The sequence below is a fragment of the Protobothrops mucrosquamatus genome, unplaced genomic scaffold (genome assembly GCF_001527695.2).
Source record: "Protobothrops mucrosquamatus isolate PMUCROS unplaced genomic scaffold, P.Mucros_1.0 scaffold1654, whole genome shotgun sequence".
Taxonomy (NCBI): Eukaryota; Metazoa; Chordata; class Lepidosauria; order Squamata; family Viperidae; genus Protobothrops; species Protobothrops mucrosquamatus.
This window is the reverse complement of record NW_015387811.1, coordinates 13528-35046: the sequence shown is the minus strand read 5'-3', so window position 1 is coordinate 35046 and position 21519 is coordinate 13528. Positions and strand designations below refer to the sequence as shown.

Here is a 21519-nt window from a genome sequence, read left to right as displayed (position 1 = left end):
CCATTCCATGACGTGTGTGATAGAGCTGATACTAACGTATCAGTAATGTATTTGTATTTACTAACAGTAAATATTAATGTTAAGGAGTACATTATTGGATAATCTATTTAGATAGTATCGTGAATTTCTTTTCTTTTTCTTTTTCTTTCTCTCCCCAGATCTGGTTAGTGGCTATTCTATGACACCACCCATTCTCAGCATCACAGAAGAGGAATATATTATCAATGCTAAGGAGACCTTAAATATTACTTGCAGGTAAGAGTCAAATAAGAATGTTTTTCATGTGGCTTCATCTGTGGGTGATGTGGTCATTTTTCTCTCAAAGAGTATTCATAGGCATTTGAAATGGTAGAGACCTCTTGTTATCTTTAGCACTGCTGAAAAGACTGAATGTAAATTGATTTGTTAGGAATACCTGAAATAGACTTGTAAGTTGGACTGCCATATCTGGCTGCAAAACTGAGGCTGCAAGGAGATATAGACAGTGTTAATTTTACTGAAATATCCACACAAGTAACTCTTTTTGAACACTGCCTAGATTCAAAGCATAATGATAGAATAACAGGGAAAGTTACATATGTAGGAGAGAGGGAGGGAATACATGTATTCATGTTTCAGACGAAATTTGGCACTTTGAGTAAAACAAAGAATAACATTTTATAGTTCACTATAGCGTCCTATAATAAAGATATATGGATTGGCCTTCCACTTGAGAAAACCTGGATTATTAATGTGAATAGCACACTGACCTGCCAGATTTTCGCCATGTCAAGACATCTAATATATACTATATCTGAATTTAAGTGTTTGTCAGCATAGTCATGACTTGTTTATTAGCAAGAACTACATACATACTTGCTCTGTTTTTTTAAATTATGAATTGTTGAATAAGAGACTTCTTGTGCAGTATGGGCATAGTGTTAACACTGATTAGTTCCTACTTTAGACAAACCTAAAAATCATCAGAGTTCATCAGAGTATATACATAATTAGTTACCAAATAGTGGTCATGCAGTTACATTGTATTAAGAAGTTCGGATGGACATCAGCAAAAGGAAAGCAACATTTCTTATCCCCTGACTGAGTAAAGCCTTTTATTTTATGTTTCCTCCAAAGAAGAGAAAACAGTTATATGAACATATTTTAGTCCAAATTGCATTAAGCAATAATTTAGATGACAAAGTCTCAGAGGACACAGGAAAGTTTCTAATTTCCAGTCTGGAATCTCATACGAAAAGTTGCTATTGCCAAAGTAAAGAGACTGATCTGTTCTCTAAATCTTCCCAAAGAGCATAGCCACTCCCTTTGTTTTGATCCAGTTCATCCAGAGATAATAACCTGATATGCTCAGATCAAGACAAAATTAAAATACGATTACGTTGTGCTTCCAAACTATAAATTTGCTGGGAAAGAATTTTGCAATATTATTTATGCCCATTAGGTCTTGCCTCCTACAAAGTTCAGATCCCCTATTCTCTAAACACTTACAGAAGAATCATCTATTTTTTGTATCCCCAGCCTGAAATTTTTGTGCAGTGCATACTGGAGCTTTGTGAAGTGCCACATATAAACATCTCTTTACTCCCAAAACATTCTAGAATGGTATAACTAGAAGACCTCCAAGATCCCTTCCAACTCTGTTAATTCTGTCCATTGATTATACTACCGCATTAAATAATCGTTGCGCCATAATGGCACAGAATTCTTTTCTGTGCTCTGATTTCACCTATAAGCATTGAAATAAAATCAATCAATTAATTTTAAAATTGCAGTTGCAATTATTTAAATGGTACAACAAAGACTTTGGTAATTGCATCTGGCTCACTGTATTGCTCTCTGGCATAAGGCATAGTGATGGACCTTAACTTCAATTATATTAAAGGAGGACTTATGAAGAAGTAGTCCATCAACTATTATGATCAGCACTGACTGCCTCTAGAAATGAAAAAGCCTTTCAGTAGCTGGTCTTACATGATATTTTTATCCATCATAAACTGAAGCATGGTTTTCCCAAATGGGACAACTATGACTTGGATGACTGAGAATCTCCATAGATATGTACCATGGTTTGTTTAATTGAAACATTTTTCCATGTTTGCATGATCTACATAAGTTAACGATAGAGCCTGGGTTATGCAACATGATACATTAAAATGGTGTCACTGTTGATTGCCAGGAGACATAAACAGAGGCACCAATATATTTCTTGTTGATCCTGGTTCGGCATCTGGTTGACAAAAAATAGTGAAAAATAGGGTTTTATTTATTAAAATATTCTAATACCATGCAAATAGGGCTTGAATCCTCAAAGCATTTCAGATGAAGATAATTTCATGATATTCTAAAGCTGGGTAAAAGTATTTATGAAAATATCTTTCAGTATCAAAGTTCCCTGTAATTATCTTATGGAAACTGAGAGCAGAAATGTGTGAGAAACTGGTGCTACCCATCTCTTGTTTTACGCAACTTCATGTGTCAGTCAAATCAGCAAATATTCCAAAAGAGGTGCAAGTTACTGCTATCTACAATTTGATAATATTACAGCAGTGGCAGCTTGTGGCTGTCATTACAGAGAAGAAAAAAATTGGCCAGTCTCCTCTCCCAACTTCTCATGGATAGACAGCAACCAAATATTATTAGAAGCATGAAAGTTTGGGACAACTCTGGCTTATAAAAAAACTGAGCAATTGTCAGTATTCAAAATTAAAAAGCAAGGAGCCTTTAACTGCTCTCTCTGGATACCTACTGTAATTGCAATTTTTGTTCTAGCTGGCAACTAGGAAATAGGCCTATAAAGTTTGTAATGTGTGTGCTGAACCAGTGCTTTTTATGTAAAAAAAAAAAGGTGCCAGAACTCGCACACGTCACACAACCTGCCTTGCCTACCCTACAAGGTTCCATCCAAAAAAGGTGCCGGAACTCCGTTCTGAACGTTCTATGACAAAAAAAGCCCTGTGCTGAACTATGGATAAGTCTGCAAAGCACTGCAGTATCTTACAGTTTTGGATATCCTCCATGTGTATTGTTCAATATAACTTTGACCATGCTGGCTAAAAATTTTGAGACTTATGCTTCAAAGGACACTAGGTAGGGGAAAGCTGCTGTAGAATTTAGAGAGAGATGGATGAATCTCTCAATGCTTGAATTAAAGTATCACAGTATTTTGAAGCCTGATACATGACACATGGGGGAATCTGATTAGCAAAACAAAAACAAAAAAAACCACCTCACAAATGGAAAGCTAGTATTGGTAGAGATCTAGCTTTCTTGACTCTTTTACTACCACCACTTATGTCTGCCTTAGTTCCTTGCTGCTTGGTCCAACTGGCATGCATAGTCTCTATACCAGGGGTAGTCAACCTTGGCTCTTTTATGACTCGTGGACTTCAACTCACAGAACTCCTGAGCCAGCCATGCTGAGGAGAAAGGGAGAGGCTTCCATGCTGAGCCATGCTGGCTCAAGAATTCTGGGAATTGAAGTCCACGAGTCATAAAAGAGCCAAGGTTGACTACCCCTGCTCTATACAATAGCAACAGTACTCTTTAACGATACTGGTTTACAGAGCCAACATACTGCACCCAACAATTCGGTCCTCATTTTACCAACCTTGGAAGGATGAAAGGCTGAGTCAATCTTGAGCCTGTCAGGATCGAACTGCTGGCTATGGCCAGAGTCAGCCTGCAATACTAACCATTTTGCCCCCACAGCTCCTGCAGAGACTTGACTGGATGGACTCCTTCCTTCCTTCCTTCCTTCCTTCCTTCCTTCCTTCCTTCCTTCCTTCCTTCCTTNCCTGATATGCTCAGATCAAGACAAAATTAAAATACGATTACGTTGTGCTTCCAAACTATAAATTTGCTGGGAAAGAATTTTGCAATATTATTTATGCCCATTAGGTCTTGCCTCCTACAAAGTTCAGATCCCCTATTCTCTAAACACTTACAGAAGAATCATCTATTTTTTGTATCCCCAGCCTGAAATTTTTGTGCAGCGCATACTGGAGCTTTGTGAAGTGCCACATATAAACATCTCTTTACTCCCAAAACATTCTAGAACGGTATAACTAGAAGACCTCCAAGATCCCTTCCAACTCTGTTAATTCTGTCCATTGATTATACTACCGCATTAAAAAAATCGTTGCGCCATAATGGCACAGAATTCTTTTCTGTGCTCTGATTTCACCTATAAGTATTGAAATAAAATCAATCAATTAATTTTAAAATTGCAGTTGCAATTATTTAAATGGTACAACAAAGACTTTGGTAATTGCATCTGGCTCACTGTATTGCTCTCTGGCATAAGACATAGTGATGGACCTTAACTTCAATTATATTAAAGGAGGACTTATGAAGAAGTAATCCATCAACTATTATGAGCAGCACAGACTGCCTCTAGAAATGAAACAGCCTTTCAGTAGCTGGTCTTACATGATATTTTTATCCATCATAAACTGAAGCATGGTTTTCCCAAATGGGACAACTATGACTTGGATGACTGAGAATCTCCATAGATATGTACCATGGTTTGTTTAATTAAAACATTTTTCCATGTTTGCATGATCTACATAAGTTAACGATAGAGCCTGGGTTATGCAACATGATAAATTAAAATGGTGTCACTGTTGATTGCCAGGAGACATAAACAGAGGCACCAATATATTTCTTGTTGATCCTGGTTCGGCATTTGGTTGACAAAAAATAGTGAAAAATAGGGTTTTATTTATTAAAATATTCTAATACCATGCAAATACGGCTTGAATCCTCAAAGCTTTTCAGATGAAGATAATTTCATGATATTCTAAAGCTGGGTAAAAGTATTTATGAAAATATCTTTCAGTATCAAAGTTCCATGTAATTATCTTATGGAAACAGAGAGCAGAAATGTGTAAGAAACTGGTGCTACCCATCTCTTGTTTTACGCAACTTCATGTGTCAGTCAAATCAGCAAATATTCCAAAAGAGGTGCAAGTTACTGCTATCTACAATTTGATAATATTACAGCAGTGGCAGCTTGTGGCTGTCATTACAGAGAAGAAAAAAATTGGCCAGTCTCCTCTCCCAACTTCTCATGGATAGACAGCAACCAAATATTATTAGTAGCATGAAAGTTTGGGACAACTCTGGCTTATAAAAAACTGATCAATTGTCAGTATTCAAAATTAAAAAGCAAGGAGCCTTTAACTGCTCTCTCTCTCCCTCCCTCCCTCCCTTCCTAAGGATCATCCCCTGGATACCTACTGTAATTGCAATTTTTGTTCTAGCTGGCAACTAGAAAATAGGCCTATAAAGTTTGTAATGTGTGTGCTGAACCAGTGCTTTTTATGTAAAAAAAAAAAAAGGTGCCAGAACTCACACACGTCATACAACCCGCCTTGCCTACTCTACAAGGTTCCATCCAAAAAAGGTGCCGGAACTCCGTTCTGGGCGTTCTATGACAAAAAAAGCCCTGTGCTGAACTATGGATAAGTCTGCAAAGCACTGCAGTATCTTACAGTTTTGGATATCCTCCATGTGTATTGTTCAATATAACTTTGACCATGCTGGCTAAAAATTTTGAGACTTATGCTTCAAAGGACACTAGGTAGGGGAAAGCTGCTGTAGAATTTAGAGACATATGGAAGGAATCTCTCAATGCTTGAATTAAAGTATCACAGTGTTTTGAAGCCTGATACATGACACATGGGGGAATCTGATTAGCAAAAAAAAAAAAACCTCACCTCACAAATGGAAAGCTAGTATTGGTAGAGATCTAGTTTTCTTGACTCTTTTACTACCACCACTTATGTCTGCCTTAGTTCCTTGCTGCTTGGTCCAACTGGCATGCATAGTCTCTATACCAGGGGTAGTCAACCTTGGCTGTTTTATGACTGGTGGACTTCAACTCCCAGAATTCCTGAGCCAGCCATGCTGAGGAGAAAGGGAGAGGTTTACATGCTGAGCCATGCTGGCTCAGGAATTCTGGGAGTTGAAGTCCACGAGTCATAAAAGAGCCAAGGTTGACTACCCCTGCTCTATACAATAGCAACAGTACTCTTTAACAATACTGGTTTACAGAGCCAACATACTGCACCCAACAATTCGGTCCTCATTTTACCAACCTTGGAAGGATGAAAGGCTGAGTCAATCTTGAGCCTGTCAGGATCGAACTGCTGGCTATGGCCAGAGTCAGCCTGCAATACTAACCATTTTGCCCCCACAGCTCCTGCAGAGACTTGACTGGATGGATGGATGGATTCCTTCCTTCCTTCCTTCCTTCCTTCCTTCCTTCCTTCCTTCCTTCCTTCCTTCCTTCCATCCATCCATCCATCCATCCATCCATCCATCTATCATCTCTTCTTTCCTGTATATTCTGCAAATTGTAGTTCTATTCTCCTCTTTCCAACAGGAAAATGTAAAAAGCATCAAGGCGGTTATTACAGTTTAGAAAACTTTCCAGTGTGACTTTTCTGGCAGAAAGAATGGGAGGGGAAAATATTAGAACACAAGATTTGTCCTAGAGAGGAACGTGGTAATCCATCTAACTCTCATTCTCTTCTCTTGGCCAAATAAAGAGGACAACATCCTTTGGAATGGTTGTGGCCTGGCATTCAAGAAGACACTGTCCAAACGGGAAAGGAGAGTGACTCAGTGGTAGTGAGTGTCAACGACATCCGAACAGTCAAGGAAGAAGATTGTGAGGGCGCTGATGCAAAGCCCTATTGCAAAGTCTTGACACTGACTGGGACTCAGGCCAATGATACAGGTTACTACCGCTGTTACTACAAGTACATCAATGCCAAAATAGAAGGCACCACTGCTGTCAGCACCTACGTGTTTGTGAGAGGTAAGAAGGGAAAAAACTTGCTCAGCCCACCCATGCAGATTAAATTCCTAAGTGGACATATTCCTTGGCCAAAAGCTGCAATAAAGTTTTTTACAACATGATGGGAATTCACTATTCAAAAAGTAGATTGATGAAGGGAAACTTACTTGCACTTTAAATTTTTATTAGGAAAAAAGAGATGATCACGCCTTTTGAAATGGGGATACAGCATCAGTCTGAGCAATGCAAGGTAGAAATTGTCATGGGAAAATTTATCAGAATCCTGAAATTTGTCTGTCATTGTACTTGTTAACTAGCAACACTGCCGCCAGATTCCTGTGCCAGCTTGTTTCTTTGTCGCTTTTGTAAGTAGAAAGTATTTTTTTAAAAAACACACAACAGCTGCATGCACTACACCAGAAGGAATAGCAGTATTTGCACAACCCCAGAGCCAATATATCAGCAGCCTCTAACCTTTTGGGCATCGGGGACCGGTTCTGTGGAAAGAGGTTTTTCCGGGGACCAGAGGAGGTGTGGTTTCGTGTGCTATTTGCATCCTGTGGGTTCGGTTTTGCTTGCTTGCGTGGTCCAGTTTCTGGCATGCCGTGGACTGCTTCGATCCACAGACCGGGGGTTGGGGACCCCTGCAATATATGAATAGTGACTTGAAAGTAAGGGCTGTTGTGTTGCAGGGAAATCCTCATAGGGTTCAAGAGGGGAGCTCAGAACCTCCATGCTGATTATGCAGTCAGACTAGATAATTGGATTCCTCCATTGATATATTTTCATTTTATTCAGTTGTAGTAACAATTTTCTTCAAACAGATTCATGGGCAATGTATAACATATATAATAAGTGATTGGGAAAGTTAATGTAATACAATAAAACTAATGTCTAATAGTGATGACAAAATATAATGAATAACTTCTCTGTTAAACTTCAGTTATGAAGATCTCCTGAGTTGTTTTATACATACACATGCCCAGGTGAAAAAAATATATCTTGAATGTTTCAAAAAAATAAATTAAAAGCCAGGCATATCTCTTTAGGAAGGGCATTCCACAGCTCAGGAATAATTTGTAATATGTAGTCATTAATTAATGTAATTAAGTCTGATAAGAAAGGCACTTAGGATAAGGAAAGCACTTTGGGTGTAGCCTTTTGAGATACCCTGTTGTATACTTATGAGATATGAAACATACTGAAAAAGCCTGAAAACAAACTGGCAACTACCATAGTGCACTATTTTAATATTGGAATTATATGAAACATCAAGCCCAGTGGTTAAAATTCTGTCAGTAAGGTTTTTGCTAATTAGAGTTTTTAAGATAGTCTTCAAGGAAAGCTTAATGAAAAATACCTTATTTCATGAATTTAGATCCCACTTTTTTCTGTAGGTACTAAGATGACATACATTTTGTTCCATCTTCCAGTTTTTTCCACATGGAAAATAATTCTTGTGAAATAGGCTGACTGACCCCAAATCACCCACTGAGTTTCTATGGTTGAATGAGAACTTAAAGCTCAATTTCCCTGCTACTAATCCCACTTTGTACCCACTATGCCACATTTAGATTCCCCCAAGAGGAAATTACCAAAGAAGAAATTGTAGTACTTAACTAATTTTATCTACAAATGGCCCCACCTGGTTGATCAACCAAAGCTTGTAGAAGAACACATCTGCCCCCACTGACCAAGGGGAATTGAGGGAGTGCCCCCCCCTTCAATACAACATTTTTCTGACCCAAGAACCACTTAATCAGAATGTCACAGCTTTGTCATATCTCAATTTGATTGTGCACTCTACAGAGAACTTCACTTGCTGGATGGCTTAAAAACACAAGAGATAATCAATTATTGGTCCTGATACAGCCCATCATCAGATCCTGTAATTTGTGTTTGTAGAGTCCTTTCTGCCTAACTATACTTTCAACAAAAGAAACCATGGCAGTTGATTGCGAAAACACAAAATAGCTGTTGATTGTTCTGAAATTTTTGTAAGCAGTATTTGAAAAAAGATGAGCTGTTGCCCACAATCCCAGTTTGCAAGAGAACAGAGTTTTCCATTCCTCATAGCTCCTATGTAGAACTACACTCCTCCTCTGTGCATTCTAAATATTTATGTGCCACATCCCTCTGTCATCTGCGTACAACTAGTTAAATTTGGTGGAGTAAAGAGGGAGGGCAAGGCTTTAAAAACAAATCAGTATCCATCCTCTTGTATGGTATTGTTGTAGCCGTAGCCTGTCTGGGGGATTGAATTACATTGGTGCCTGGGGTTGATGTTTCTGTTGTCCTGGAATTCAGGAGCTTTTGCTTCTATGATGCCCTAGAAATACAGTAGTGGCCCAGCTTACCGACTACTAAATTAAACACATTGTTTGGGATATAGAGTAATAAGTTGTTTTGATAAAAATGGAAACAAAAAGAGATGAAATAATGCATTGCTAGATATGTTAAAGAAAGATTCTGTCCCCCCCTCTCTTACACATTGCTTTGAATAATAGTAATTTATGATAGATGTTTCAAGATTTCCAGTATGTTGTAATTTATCCATGTTTAAAGAAATTAACATGCCCAATGAACTAGGTATCACTCAAATAGTATCAAAGTTTAAAATTAAGAAAGAATGTGCACTACAGCTCTTTCAGATCAAGACCTCTTTAACTGAAATATGTAACTCAGTATGTAAACTTGTAATAACTTTCTTGGTAATATAATAGATAATAATAGGATTAGTGGGAAAACATATCTGTATTTTTATAATTGTTCTCTAAAACACATAGTTTATTTGACATGAAGAAAGAATTATTTTCATATATGCTCTATATTAGTTTGATCAAATATGGTTAAATAATGCAATCTACCACTGTTCATATTCAGATAGAATGAAAAATATAATACAGTTCTAAAAATAACAACATATCTATTCACTTGAACTTTGAAAACTATCTAAAAGGACTGTGTTTGCTGCAGATCCTTGTCTAAGAGTTATTGCACAAATAGTCAGCCTATGTTGGAAAGCATCAGAAAAATAAACCACAGATGAATATATACAATGATAAGAAGTGACAACTTAATGATGAAAAGTACAAACATGGTTACTTAATTTTAATAAAATGTCTGCCAAAGGTTTTTCATTTCACTGAATTTCTTTCCATATCCTTTGCTAACCTGAGTACTTCTTGCAGACAAGTGAGACGATATGTTACATAATTCAGTGGGGTTCTCCATTCTCAAATCCAGACTAGCAGCATTAATAAGCATCAACAACCAGATACATATTTTATGTATAATGTAGTTATGGTGTCCTGTACAAACTCTGCACGCATCTGAAGACTCTGTGTATCCATAACAAGAGTCCATAATAAGGCAGAGACAAATGTGATGTCTTATGTATTTATCTCTCCAGGTTTCTTGTAACCTATGAAGTCTCGTTCATTACCAATTACTTTTAATTAGTTACTAACCAATTAGTAATAAAGCTCAGATGCTGTTTTTGTTTTATAAGAATTATGGGTTATTTCATAATTTTAAAAAAGGGAAGATTTCCCTGCCTGTCACTTCTCTCTTTGAAATCCTCCTTCTATAACTGTGGCTTCCCCTTCCATGTGCTAGTTTTCTATTGTTTCTAGAGGAGAAAATATATTGGTGCAATTTGGAATAGCTAAGTGATGAAACAAGGATATTCATGTCACATTCATGTGGACCTAGCTAAGATGTGGTCACATTACTCATCGTTCACATATATGTGTTTGTTATTGTACAACAATACTACTCTAGATATCTAGGAGGGAAGCAAAATTGCCACACTGGAACTATGTCAAGGCCAAATATTATGTGATAAAAACATGTTTGAAGTCACACATATATGTGATTGATTCTCATGCTGCTCAGGCCAACTAGCACATTTCCTTCAATGCTATGGACTCAGCAGAAGAACAGTCTTATTACTATAGGAAGCAAATCTTTTTAAGGTACAACTGAGCATAAATTATAATTTGAGAAAAGCACATTGAAAAATGTATTGTTTGTTTGTTTGTTTGTTTGTTTATATTTCATGTTACCAGTAAAGGAGAATATTTGTAATTCAGGGTTGAAATGAGAAGTCCTTGGTGCTCTCTTGCAGACGTTTTACTGTATTATCCAAACTAGGTAACATCATGACTGACTAGCACTGATGATGTTACCTAGCTTGGGTAACGAAACATTGCAAGAAAACAACCAAGCTCAGACAGCACCGAGGACAGCTCGTATTTCATGTTTCTAGACCTCCTGTTTCCCTCAAGATTACTTTAATTTTGGAACCCACATCAGATATTGCCAATGTATCACCATAGAGTATTAGAAATTGAAGCCCTCAAATTTTGAACCACGCCAAAGCATTCTGGGCATAAACAATGTTAACTACCACTTCTTCCCATAGACAAGATGGAATGTCTTTCCCTTAGCCTTAAGCACCTCTTGGGATCCCTTTCATGTGCCTCACTTACCAACATCTCGCCCTTCCTTTGGATAGAGGTAACACAATGTTTAGAAAACAAGAGCTCACTTTTTAAAAGGAGAATGCTACTGCTTTTGAATTATCTATGTATTAATCTAGATCATGGACTTTGGGTATTTAGAAACCAATCTAAATTTAATATGGCCAATTAATACTGAGCCCCTGTGGTTTGCCCACTGAGCAACTGTTGCTGGTATGTTAAAATAAACCATTCTCCAATAACAAACTCAAAATAACAATAGCCAGAGGCATTAGAAGTTTGGCAGGAATTTCCCCTCACAAATGTTAATTCTCTCTTAATCTAATCTGCCCTTGGTCTTTGCTATGAACATCTGTGGCTGCTCTTCAAATACATCCTGGAGGAATATTTATATAAAAACACAGAGATGGAATAAAATCCAAAACCTCCAGTCAGGAGCATTTAGCAACAAAGAAGCTGATGTACAGCAATGCCTATGAGGGCGGCGGGGGGGGGGAGGGGAATGCCTTAAATTGACCTTGCGCAATTGTAGGATGATGAAGTAAATTTGTTTTCTTAGTCTGTAAATCCATTTTGCTCTTTGTCAGTGTAATCAGAGAGTAAGCTGAGGGCTGAGGGATATAATGAGCTTCTGGAAAAGAAATGTAAGAATGAATGTTTGGGAGCAATTTGAAGCTTGGTTTAGGATAAAGGAGGCCTTGGACAGTTTCTTTTCTGCTGATCTGGGATCGGCATTCTATTCCTCTATTCCCCAAAATTCTCTGATGCTTATGAGGGTTTTGCTACCTAAGCCAATTAATTTCTAACCTAGCTGCTCCAGAGAAAATGTTGTGAAGATAGTTTTGCACTGTTTTCCGTAGAGCTGTGTGCTGGACAGGTTCCTTTTGGTAGACATGATTGCCTTATTTTGCTTCCTAACTCCTCAGCATTCTACCCACCCATTCTGAAGTCAATGCTTCGTTGGTCCTTGGCATCATCATCATCTCCCTTCCAGTCTTTCAGAGGTGGGGCTTTGTCAGTTTCCTACAGTGGCAGATCTCAGTGAAAATCACAGTAAGAAAGGGAGGAGGAGGAGGAAGAGGGAGGGAGTGAAGCACTAACTGCAGTGATGCTTCTCTCTCTCTCTCTCTCTCTCTCTCTCTCTCTCTCTCTCTCTCTCTCTCTCTCTCTCTCTCTTTCTGCTTAAAGGATTTGATTCAGCAGTAAAGTAAGGACACTCCACATGATAGTGATGCCTAAACTACTGCATATTCCAATTAAACTTTTTTTCTAAGCAGATACTCATCAAACAGCCATTTTCATTCATTCTTTGGTCTCCAAACAGCCCAGTGCTCTCTCATCTTATTCCTACCCCATCTATTCATGTCACTTAGTTGATTCCCACCCACCCCCACACCTGCTGGATAGCATTCATTCAAAATTTTGTACAATTTTCCCCAAATGTAATCTCTGGTTCTTCCATTGTCAGTATTCACTGGAATTTAACATGCTCTGTCCTTTGCTTGTAAAGTCCTACTTACAGAAGCACCACAATAGCAACAAGGATAATTTATTGACATTTTGACATATATTTTAGCCCTTTCATACATACATCTACATCGTTATTTCTCTGAATATATTTATCAATTGTATAAAAATCAAACCATCGTTTTATTCCATTCTGTTACAACATTTTTGTTTTGTTAGTTTTATAAAAGCACAACTTAGTTATTTTTCTTTATTTTATTCCTTAATTCAGGTTCTTTACTATTATTACTATTCTTCTGTGTTATAATCTTCTAAACCCATGATCATCACCCAAGGAAGGTGATAGATATTGACCTCCAGTTTGGAGTTTAGAGTTCAGTTTTGGCACATTTGGCCAATATTTCATGACTACAACCAAAATTGAATTTTGTCTTGAGTACGCTCACCCTATTCCTTGAAAGCTCTTTCTAGCCAGCTTGATGAATGCATTTGAGCTGTTGTTGAAGATGGGTGGAGCTTCTACTCTGAATGATTGGGCATAGGTCATATATTCATGTGTTGCAATTTCTATAGATTATATGAGCCTCTGGGAAAAGATTAATCAGACTCAGAGGTTGAGGTGTGTTTGCATTCATATCAGACTGTCAGAACAACATCAAAAATTCCATAGCCGAATTTTATAATAATAATAATAATGATAAAGTTGGAAGGGACNTTGGAAGGGACCTCGGAGGTCATCTAGTCCAACCTCCTGCTCAGGCAGGAAACCCTATACCATTTCGGACAAATGGCTGTCCAGTTTCTTCTTAAAAACTTCCAGTGTTGGCGCATTCACCGCTTCTGGAGGCAGGTTTTTCCACTGGTTAATTGTTCTAACTGTCAGGAAGTTTCTCCTTAGTTCTAGGTTGCTTCTCTCTTTGATTAGTTTCCACCCGTTGCTTCTTGTCCTGCCTTCAGGCGCTTTGGAGAATAGCTTGATTCCCTCTTCTTTGTGGCAGCCCCTAAGAACCATTCAATTTGCTGATAATACCATCTCTGCAGGTTTAAAATAATAACGATAAATGACACACTGATTTGTAGTCCAGGGATCAGAGGAGAAATTTCATATGCCCAAATTAATTTATTTATATAATATTGTCAGATGAATGTTATTTTCCATTTTCTCAGTAGTGATTCTACCATTTTATGTTTTATAGTGTTATTTTTAATTTTCAAGGTTGTTTTAGTTGTATCTTGTATGCTATATACAACTAGTCAGTGACTATAAATAAAAAATATTATTACTCTAGGTAAGCTTGGATCATTTATTATAGAGATTTCCTTGCAAACAAGCCACTAACTAGTAGGAACATATGTACTCAGGTTGTGAGCGGAAAAAATATCCATTTTAAAATAAATAAAAAACTTAAATTTCCAGTGTATATTTCATCATTTTTTTTTATAAAAGGGACTCTTTAAAGTCAAATGTGAATGGATTGCTTATTTATTAAGTATGGCCCATGTGTGTGATGTTTTATAGAGAGAAATGTATAAAAAAATAACTATTTTTCATTTGTCAGGTTTCTTTGTCTTTTTACTATATCTGCATAAAATGTACTCTGTGCAGTAAGCATTATTATTTAACCTGTAACCCTTGTATGCAAAATACTAACAAAACTCTGAAATGTTAAGAAAAGTCTTTTTCATTCAGAAAAGCATTTTCATTCAGGTTCTTCATTTAGAAATGCCTGATTTTTCTATTGTATAGTTGTTTTAACTGGGCACAGTATGGATTTTACCATTTATCTATGTATCTACACTTGTATAGGTATCCATTTTACATAGTGACTCCGGGGGAAAATACCTAATAAAGTACATAAAAAATATTAAAAACACAAGTTCAATTAATAATAAAAACAAGGTAAAAACTACAAAAGATACAGCATGTCAAGAAATCATACAAGAGTGCATCTGGTTAACTATCACAGGGATCTCCAACCTGTGGGCCGCGGCCCAGTAGTGGGCCATGGCCTACTGGCCACCAGGCCACAGGACAGGCTGGCCAGTGCGTGCACATGTGCGTGCACTCACCCCCACTCGTAGTAGCACTGTGGCCGCAGAGTGCAAAAATGAGATGCCACTGCGCTGCACAAAAACAGGAGGCCACTGCGCTGCGGGGCGCAAACACGGGGTGCTGCGGGGCGCAAAAATGGGACAATGATGCGCCTTGGGGTGTGAAAACAGGATGCCGCTGCGATGTGGGGCGCGAAAATGGGGCGCTGCGCTGTGCAAGAACAGGGCAGGGTTAGTATCACATGGGCGCTAGCCCCACCCCATTTGCATCCCAAGCATGCACACATGTAAATGCTTCCCCCTCCCTTTCCCTCCGGTCCGCCAACCAAGAAAGGTTGGTGACCTCTGAACTATCATATAGCCATCTAAAGGCTTCACTCAAACATTGGATTCCCAAATTCATTGGCAAAACTATGTTTTGACTATCTTCCAGAAGGCTAACAAGGTTGGAGCCAGCCTCACCTCGAGGAGCATGATTTTTGTTTATTAGTACTAACCAAGGTAATAGTAGAAAAGACACGATTTAATTCAAAATAAGTACAAACACATAATCCAAATTATAAATAAATCTTGAGTCCAAGATGATGACACATGAGATGGTATGTTTGTGAGAACCATCTGAAAATTGTATACCATAAACATTGGGGTTGGAGTTTTTAATTCAAGCTCTAAGCATTAGCATAACCCATATGAATTAAAATAGTTTGTTTTGGTCCAAGCAAGGTTGCCTATAGAGAAATCTATTACAATCTCACTTGATTTTTAAGTGCTTTGGCTATGAAATGTGAGAAGGTACAATGAAGATATGACTAATCTAACCTAACCTAGCCTAAACCTTATACAGTATTTACAGACATAGAATGTAAGATTATACTGAGCCTCACACAAACATAAATATGAATAAAATCTAAACACTCTTAATCCACAGTTTGGATCATGTTTTATAAAAGTGCTTATGCATTTACTTTTTTTTCCTTTTATTTTTTCCAAGTTTGGTATCATTCTTCATAGCAATTAGTTAACAAACCAAAACAGTTTCTAGAAACTCATCACATTTTCTTTGTTTTCTGCTGCAATTCTCTTCACCCTCCACATTTTCTCCTCTTCTCAGATTTTGACCAGCCTTTCATTAATAAACCGGAGACTCTTCTTATCTACAAGAAGGAAAATATCTGTGTTCCATGCCTGGTATCTGTTCCAGATCTTAACATCACTTTGCTGTTGGTAAGCAATGTTTTGTTTTGTTTTTTTCAGAAAGATTCAGGATCCTACCTTATTGGCAGGCTTTCCGGCACAGACAGAAGTTGAAAAAAATACTCTTTGAGATAAATAGAGGTGGGGAAGCAAACCTGCTAAAATGATGACCTTTGAAAAGTTCTAGAGTCTGCTAAAACTATGACCTTTAAAAATTTCTGCCCCAGATACCGTATTTTTCTTTTTCTTTTGGTCTTAGTTTGCTTTTGCATTGCTGTCTTTGGATTTTCTGTGGATTACGTTACTATGTTAATGATCTTCCTGGAGAAGCCTAAAACCACAACACAGAGGTTTTTAGTAAAAGAGAAGAAATTTCTGGAAGCAAGAAAAATATTTCATTAGTATTGTTTTTTTTTTGGGGGGGGGGGAAGGGGCTACAGTGCCTGACACAGCAATGCAAGAAGGGCAGTTTTTAGAAATTGCAGTGTTTTTGAGAAGGTTATAAGGACCATTTCTTACAACCCTTGACCTTCTTATTTCTTATAACTCAAAAACCAAACTCAGGTTTGCTCTTAGCCAATTTTCATTGGCAAATATATTAAATGATAGTCGGCCCGCAGCCAAGGATATGAGTTCACAACCCATGTAGTGCTTTCATTTTTAGTCTCCTGCTCAGGAATTGCTGCTATCTGCTGATAATATTTAGATCACACTAAATATTTCACTTTTCCTCTTTTTTATTTTTTAAAAAAATGCTTTGTTCTCTAAGCCAGAGGTCCCCAACCTTTTGGGCACCAGGGACTGGTTACGTGGAGAGAGGTTTTTCCGCAGACCGGAAGGTGCGTGGTTTTGTGTGCTGCCTGCATCCCGCAGATGGGGCTTTGCTTGTTTGTGCGGTCCAGTTGCTGGCATGCCGCGGCCTGGTACCGGTCCACAGACCGGGGGTTGGGGATCCCCGCTGTAAGCCATTCCGGTTCATTGAGATAATTGCTTGATAAATGATTCGTTAGAGTTACTGTAGATAGAATTCACAAAGGGAGAAACTACAAATGATGCTTTATTTCATCAACAAGACAAACCCTAAAACAGGAACTGGCTGCAGCGGCCATTTGGTGAAGTTGTGGAAATTGTCCCTGCATTTCTGACCAGAGTTTCCAAAATGTTCCTTCTAGACAACTTCTGTCATCTATCCCGATGGAAAGAACATTCTCTGGGACAATAAACGAGGAATGCTGGTCCCCACTATCCTGATCAAGGATTCCTGGTTTGTTCAGTGTGAAACTCTCATTGATAAGAAACCTTTCAAATCTAGTTTCTTCATTGTCCACATTGCAGGTGAGTTTTGGAACGGTTTGTTTTGCAACTGGTATATAAAATTGCAACTAATAAGGTGCCTTAAAGAAGTTCTTTAAGGCATGTTGTTATAACCGTGGTTTAAGCAGTGGCTAAGTCATTGATTCAGAGAAGGAACATTGGGCATGAATACTAATCCCAGTCCAGAACTTGATCACCAGAACCTCTGGGGCAGACATACTTCTCTCTCATGCTGAAGAACAACAAAGAACTCCAAATATATCTGTTTCCAGATAAAGATTGGGGTAACAGTGCTCAATGGTGAAATGCATGCTTGTAAACATAGACACTGACACCTTCACACTCTTAATTTCACCCCACCTCCATTACTTCTCTATATATCTCTATCCCAGAATGTTCTTTAAGGAGGTAATGCACATATAACTTCACACCTCACTTTCTCTTAACTCTTTGTCCTCTTTTCCTATTTCTCAAATGAGCATTTGTAATTTTCAGTCTCTCTCTCTCATTCTCTCTCTCTCACCTCTCTCTCCAATATATGCTCTTCCCAAAAAGCATCTCATCTTATCCCAACCATTAATCTATCACTTTTCCATAACAGCACATATTTTTTTAACTTTTGCATATTGCTACAACAATACAGTTGTACTAATGTAGAGACTTATACATTATACACACAAAAAGCATGCATACCTTAAGGAGTAAACAACTATTGCTGACAGAAATTATTGCAGAATTAGAAGAAAGTAAAATAGCATTAAAATGGAAGGGAAATAAGAAAAGTATTAGGGCAAATAAAATTTTATACCTATTTTTAATGCAGTGGTACTCATCACTGTTTTTCATGGCAACATATTTTACAAGGCATATTCCTCATCCAAAATGCATTTGTTCTTTGGTTTTGGCCACTACAACTTTTGGACAATTGTAGGATGATGATAATTATATAAGAAAGAGATTATTGTTTTTAGGCAAGAATTTAAACATTCATTCCAAGAATTGCATGAGAACACAGTTTAATGGCAAAGAATTTATCAAATGTAAGTAAGCGGGCCTAGAATGCCAGTGAATCTACAATGTGTGATTTTGCCTTACATAGTGACATTTTAGTCACTTAAAGCAAAAATTCTGTTTCGTAAGGAAAAGTTGAACTCTATTTGTTTAAATAGTTGTCTTTTTCCTAACTACATTTTCTACCAGGGAATGAGCTTTATGACATTCAGCTGTTTCCAAGGAAGGCCATGGAGCTATTGGTGGGAGAAAAACTAGTTATCAACTGCACAGTATGGGCTGAATTTAATTCAGGAGTTGATTTCCAGTGGGATTACCCTGCAAAACAGGTATGAATTAACATTTGCTTTTCTTTCCTTTTTAGCCTCTATAGTTAATATGTCCTAACTCATTTTTGTTATTGATCTGTGCAGGAGTGTCAAACTGGTGGCCCACGGGCTGGATGCATCACTTGCAGGCCACACCCACCCTGGCTCTGCAAAGGCAAAAAACATTGCGATATGTCACGATATGTCATGTCACACGATCGAGTTTGACATCTGTGGTCTATAGGGGAGGGAGGGAGGGAGGGAGGGAGGGAAGAAAGAAAGGAAGGAAAGAAAAAGAAAGAAAGAGAAAGAAAGAAAGAAAGAAAGAAAGAAAGAAAGAAAGAAAGAAAGAAAGAAAGAAAGAAAGAAAGAAAGAAAGAAAGAAAAGTTTTCAATGTTCCCTGCCAGCTTTCCACAGAGAAATGCAATGGAGAAGCTGGCAGGAAATCGAAAGTTGCTATTGTTCCCATTGCTTTTTTGCCCAAGTGTGTGCTCTTTCTGTTTCTCTGTTTAGTCAAGGAAATATCTCTGAAACAAAGACTCAATGGGCCACAGGTGGTCTAGTTTTGCATCCAATTTCTACTCCCACATTCTTTTTCAGAGTAGCCCCATGTAGAACACGATACAATAGTCAAGGCTTGGATAATGTTGTGAAATGTGCTCTTCATCATAACCATCACCTGCAAATCCATTGAGCTGAAAAATCAGTAACACTCCCAATGGCTGAACTGCTCTTTCAGGAGGAGGGCATCTTTTACTAAAATAGGCTATAGCTTTGTCTCCAAGTGCAGCTATCCAACTACATCATTTTAGCCTCTGATGCTAATGTTTTTTTTAAATAGGTAAAACAAGAACAATAACAACTTGGTTAATTTTTTTAAGAGTTATTAAACTGCACCTTCATCTACTTCTACTATTTTCAGTGTGAATCCTGCTGGTTTGTAGCATTTAATACATGTTCCAAAGTACAGCCACAACTGAGGACAAGTTAAATGTCTTATTGGTCAGGCCAAGAACTCATTTCACTAAAGCCATGCTATCCACATTGTTACAATGTTCCTTGTGATTTCTGTTTAGATAATGACTTTGAGCAAGATCCAATACCTGGAATATGGCTGGACTTGCTATGAAATGACTCCAGGATGGGTGGGTGGGTGTTCATGTATCAAGAGAAGATGGTGACTGAACAGGAAAAAAGACAAGAGCACCCTCTAACAAGTTTGGGCACTCATCCCTCCAAATGTGTCTCATTGTCTTTTTCAATATTCCTATTTCCTCTTGACTACTTGTTATATAGGGGAGTTTACAGAATAGGTGCTAGAATTTCATATCCTTACTGTTGGGCAATTTTTCACATAATTAAAAGAATACGTTTCAAAAACTCACCAAGTATCTAAGGACATAGTTTTCCTTGACACCCTGGGAAAAATATTTTGTAGATAGTAATATTTATACGAGTTTCCAACTATAGTATCAACTAGTTTAATTAGTTTATCTTGTGAAACCTTTGAGAGATACAAACCATCTTGTAATGAGAAAAGCTGTGTTTTTATGCCCCTGAATTTCATTTCTTCCAATATCAACTCTGTTTTCTCTTCCCCTCTATCTCTTCTGGCAGATGAATCGGAAAGTGTCAGAACTGCCTGAGAGGCGGTCCCAGCAGACCCATACTGAACTCTCCAGCATCTTGATCATCCAAAATGTGAGCCAACAGGACCTGGGAAAATACACATGCAAGGCTAGCAGTGGGGAGCAGAACTTGAAGGAGAGCATAGATGTCATCGTGCATGGTAAAAACCACTAACTCCGGCTAAGAAAACCGGTTAGGTTCTTTTAGATTCTTGTTAGCCCCCATCAAAACTGTGATGGGACTATAATTCCCAGCAGCACAGTTAACCTCTGGGCAAGTATGTAATGCTTTGGCTAGAAAAAAAAGGAAAAAATGTGGCCTTGGGAAGGAATTGAGGTGATATGTTGCCATATATGTTGTTCTCCATGTAAGATTTAATGAGATAACCTTACAAGAAGAAACATCAGTACAGGATTACTATTCTTGTCTAGTAGCTAAGTAAATATCAAGCTGGGGGGAAATCAGGAGAGCCAGAAAGTTCAAATGTGTATAAAGATTTATTGTAAGCTTAAGCTTTCTACAAGAATTTGAACTACTAACGGTCAAGGGAAATTAGTGGGAGTTAAAAATAGAAAGGAATTCAAGGTGGGCTGGACTTAGATCTCCTGTGGGCGGGAAGGGACTCATGATTGATGACACATTTGACCCCTCCCTCAGGCTCAGCCTGGTCACCTCCTACAGTAAAGGATATATTGCTTGGTATCTAATGTATCAATAAGTTGTTCAGTTGCCCTCCATGGTCCTAGGATTGGAGTGGGAAGGTATGTGCATCGTACTTTACAGAGAACTGAGTGCAATGTCTTTTTGAATAATTAAGTACCCCTTTTAATGTCAAAAAGCAATGAGTAAATTAGCTTCCTGGTGTTTTTCATCCACGTTGTTGGTTTTAAAACAGTTTATCTTCAGTTTTACATACTGTATATAGTACTCATATTGGATAACAGTGCAGCCAAAGTAGGAAAGTTAAAGCTTACGTGTCTTGGAAACATCTACCACCTTTAAAGCGCTTCATGGCATAGGACCCGGTTATCTCCGAGACCGCCTTCTGCCGCAGATCTCCTCCCTCAGACCGGTACGCTCCCACAGAGTGGGCCTCCTCAGGGTGCCGTCGGCCAAGCAATGTCGGCTGGCGACCCCCAGGGGGAGGGCCTTCTCTGTGGGTGCCCCTACCCTCTGGAACGAACTACCCCCCGAGATCCGGATGATTCCGGATCTTCTTGCTTTCCGTCGCGCCCTCAAGACATGGCTCTTCCAGCA

At 38.2% G+C, this 21519-nt stretch overlaps 1 protein-coding gene across 1 annotated transcript in view; it reads left to right on the top strand.

Moving 5' to 3' along the window:
* LOC107293563 (vascular endothelial growth factor receptor 3-like) overlaps positions 1-21519 on the top strand; it is a gene marked incomplete at its 3' end in the record, with an annotated part of 65487 nt that overhangs the window by 37035 nt on the left and 6933 nt on the right. Inside the window, exons 2-7 of the mRNA XM_015822717.1 lie at positions 159-255; positions 6552-6823; positions 15917-16029; positions 17172-17334; positions 18514-18653; positions 20251-20422. Of these exons, the coding sequence (XP_015678203.1) occupies positions 159-255; positions 6552-6823; positions 15917-16029; positions 17172-17334; positions 18514-18653; positions 20251-20422 (957 nt within the window). The remainder of the gene's footprint in view (positions 1-158; positions 256-6551; positions 6824-15916; positions 16030-17171; positions 17335-18513; positions 18654-20250; positions 20423-21519) is intronic.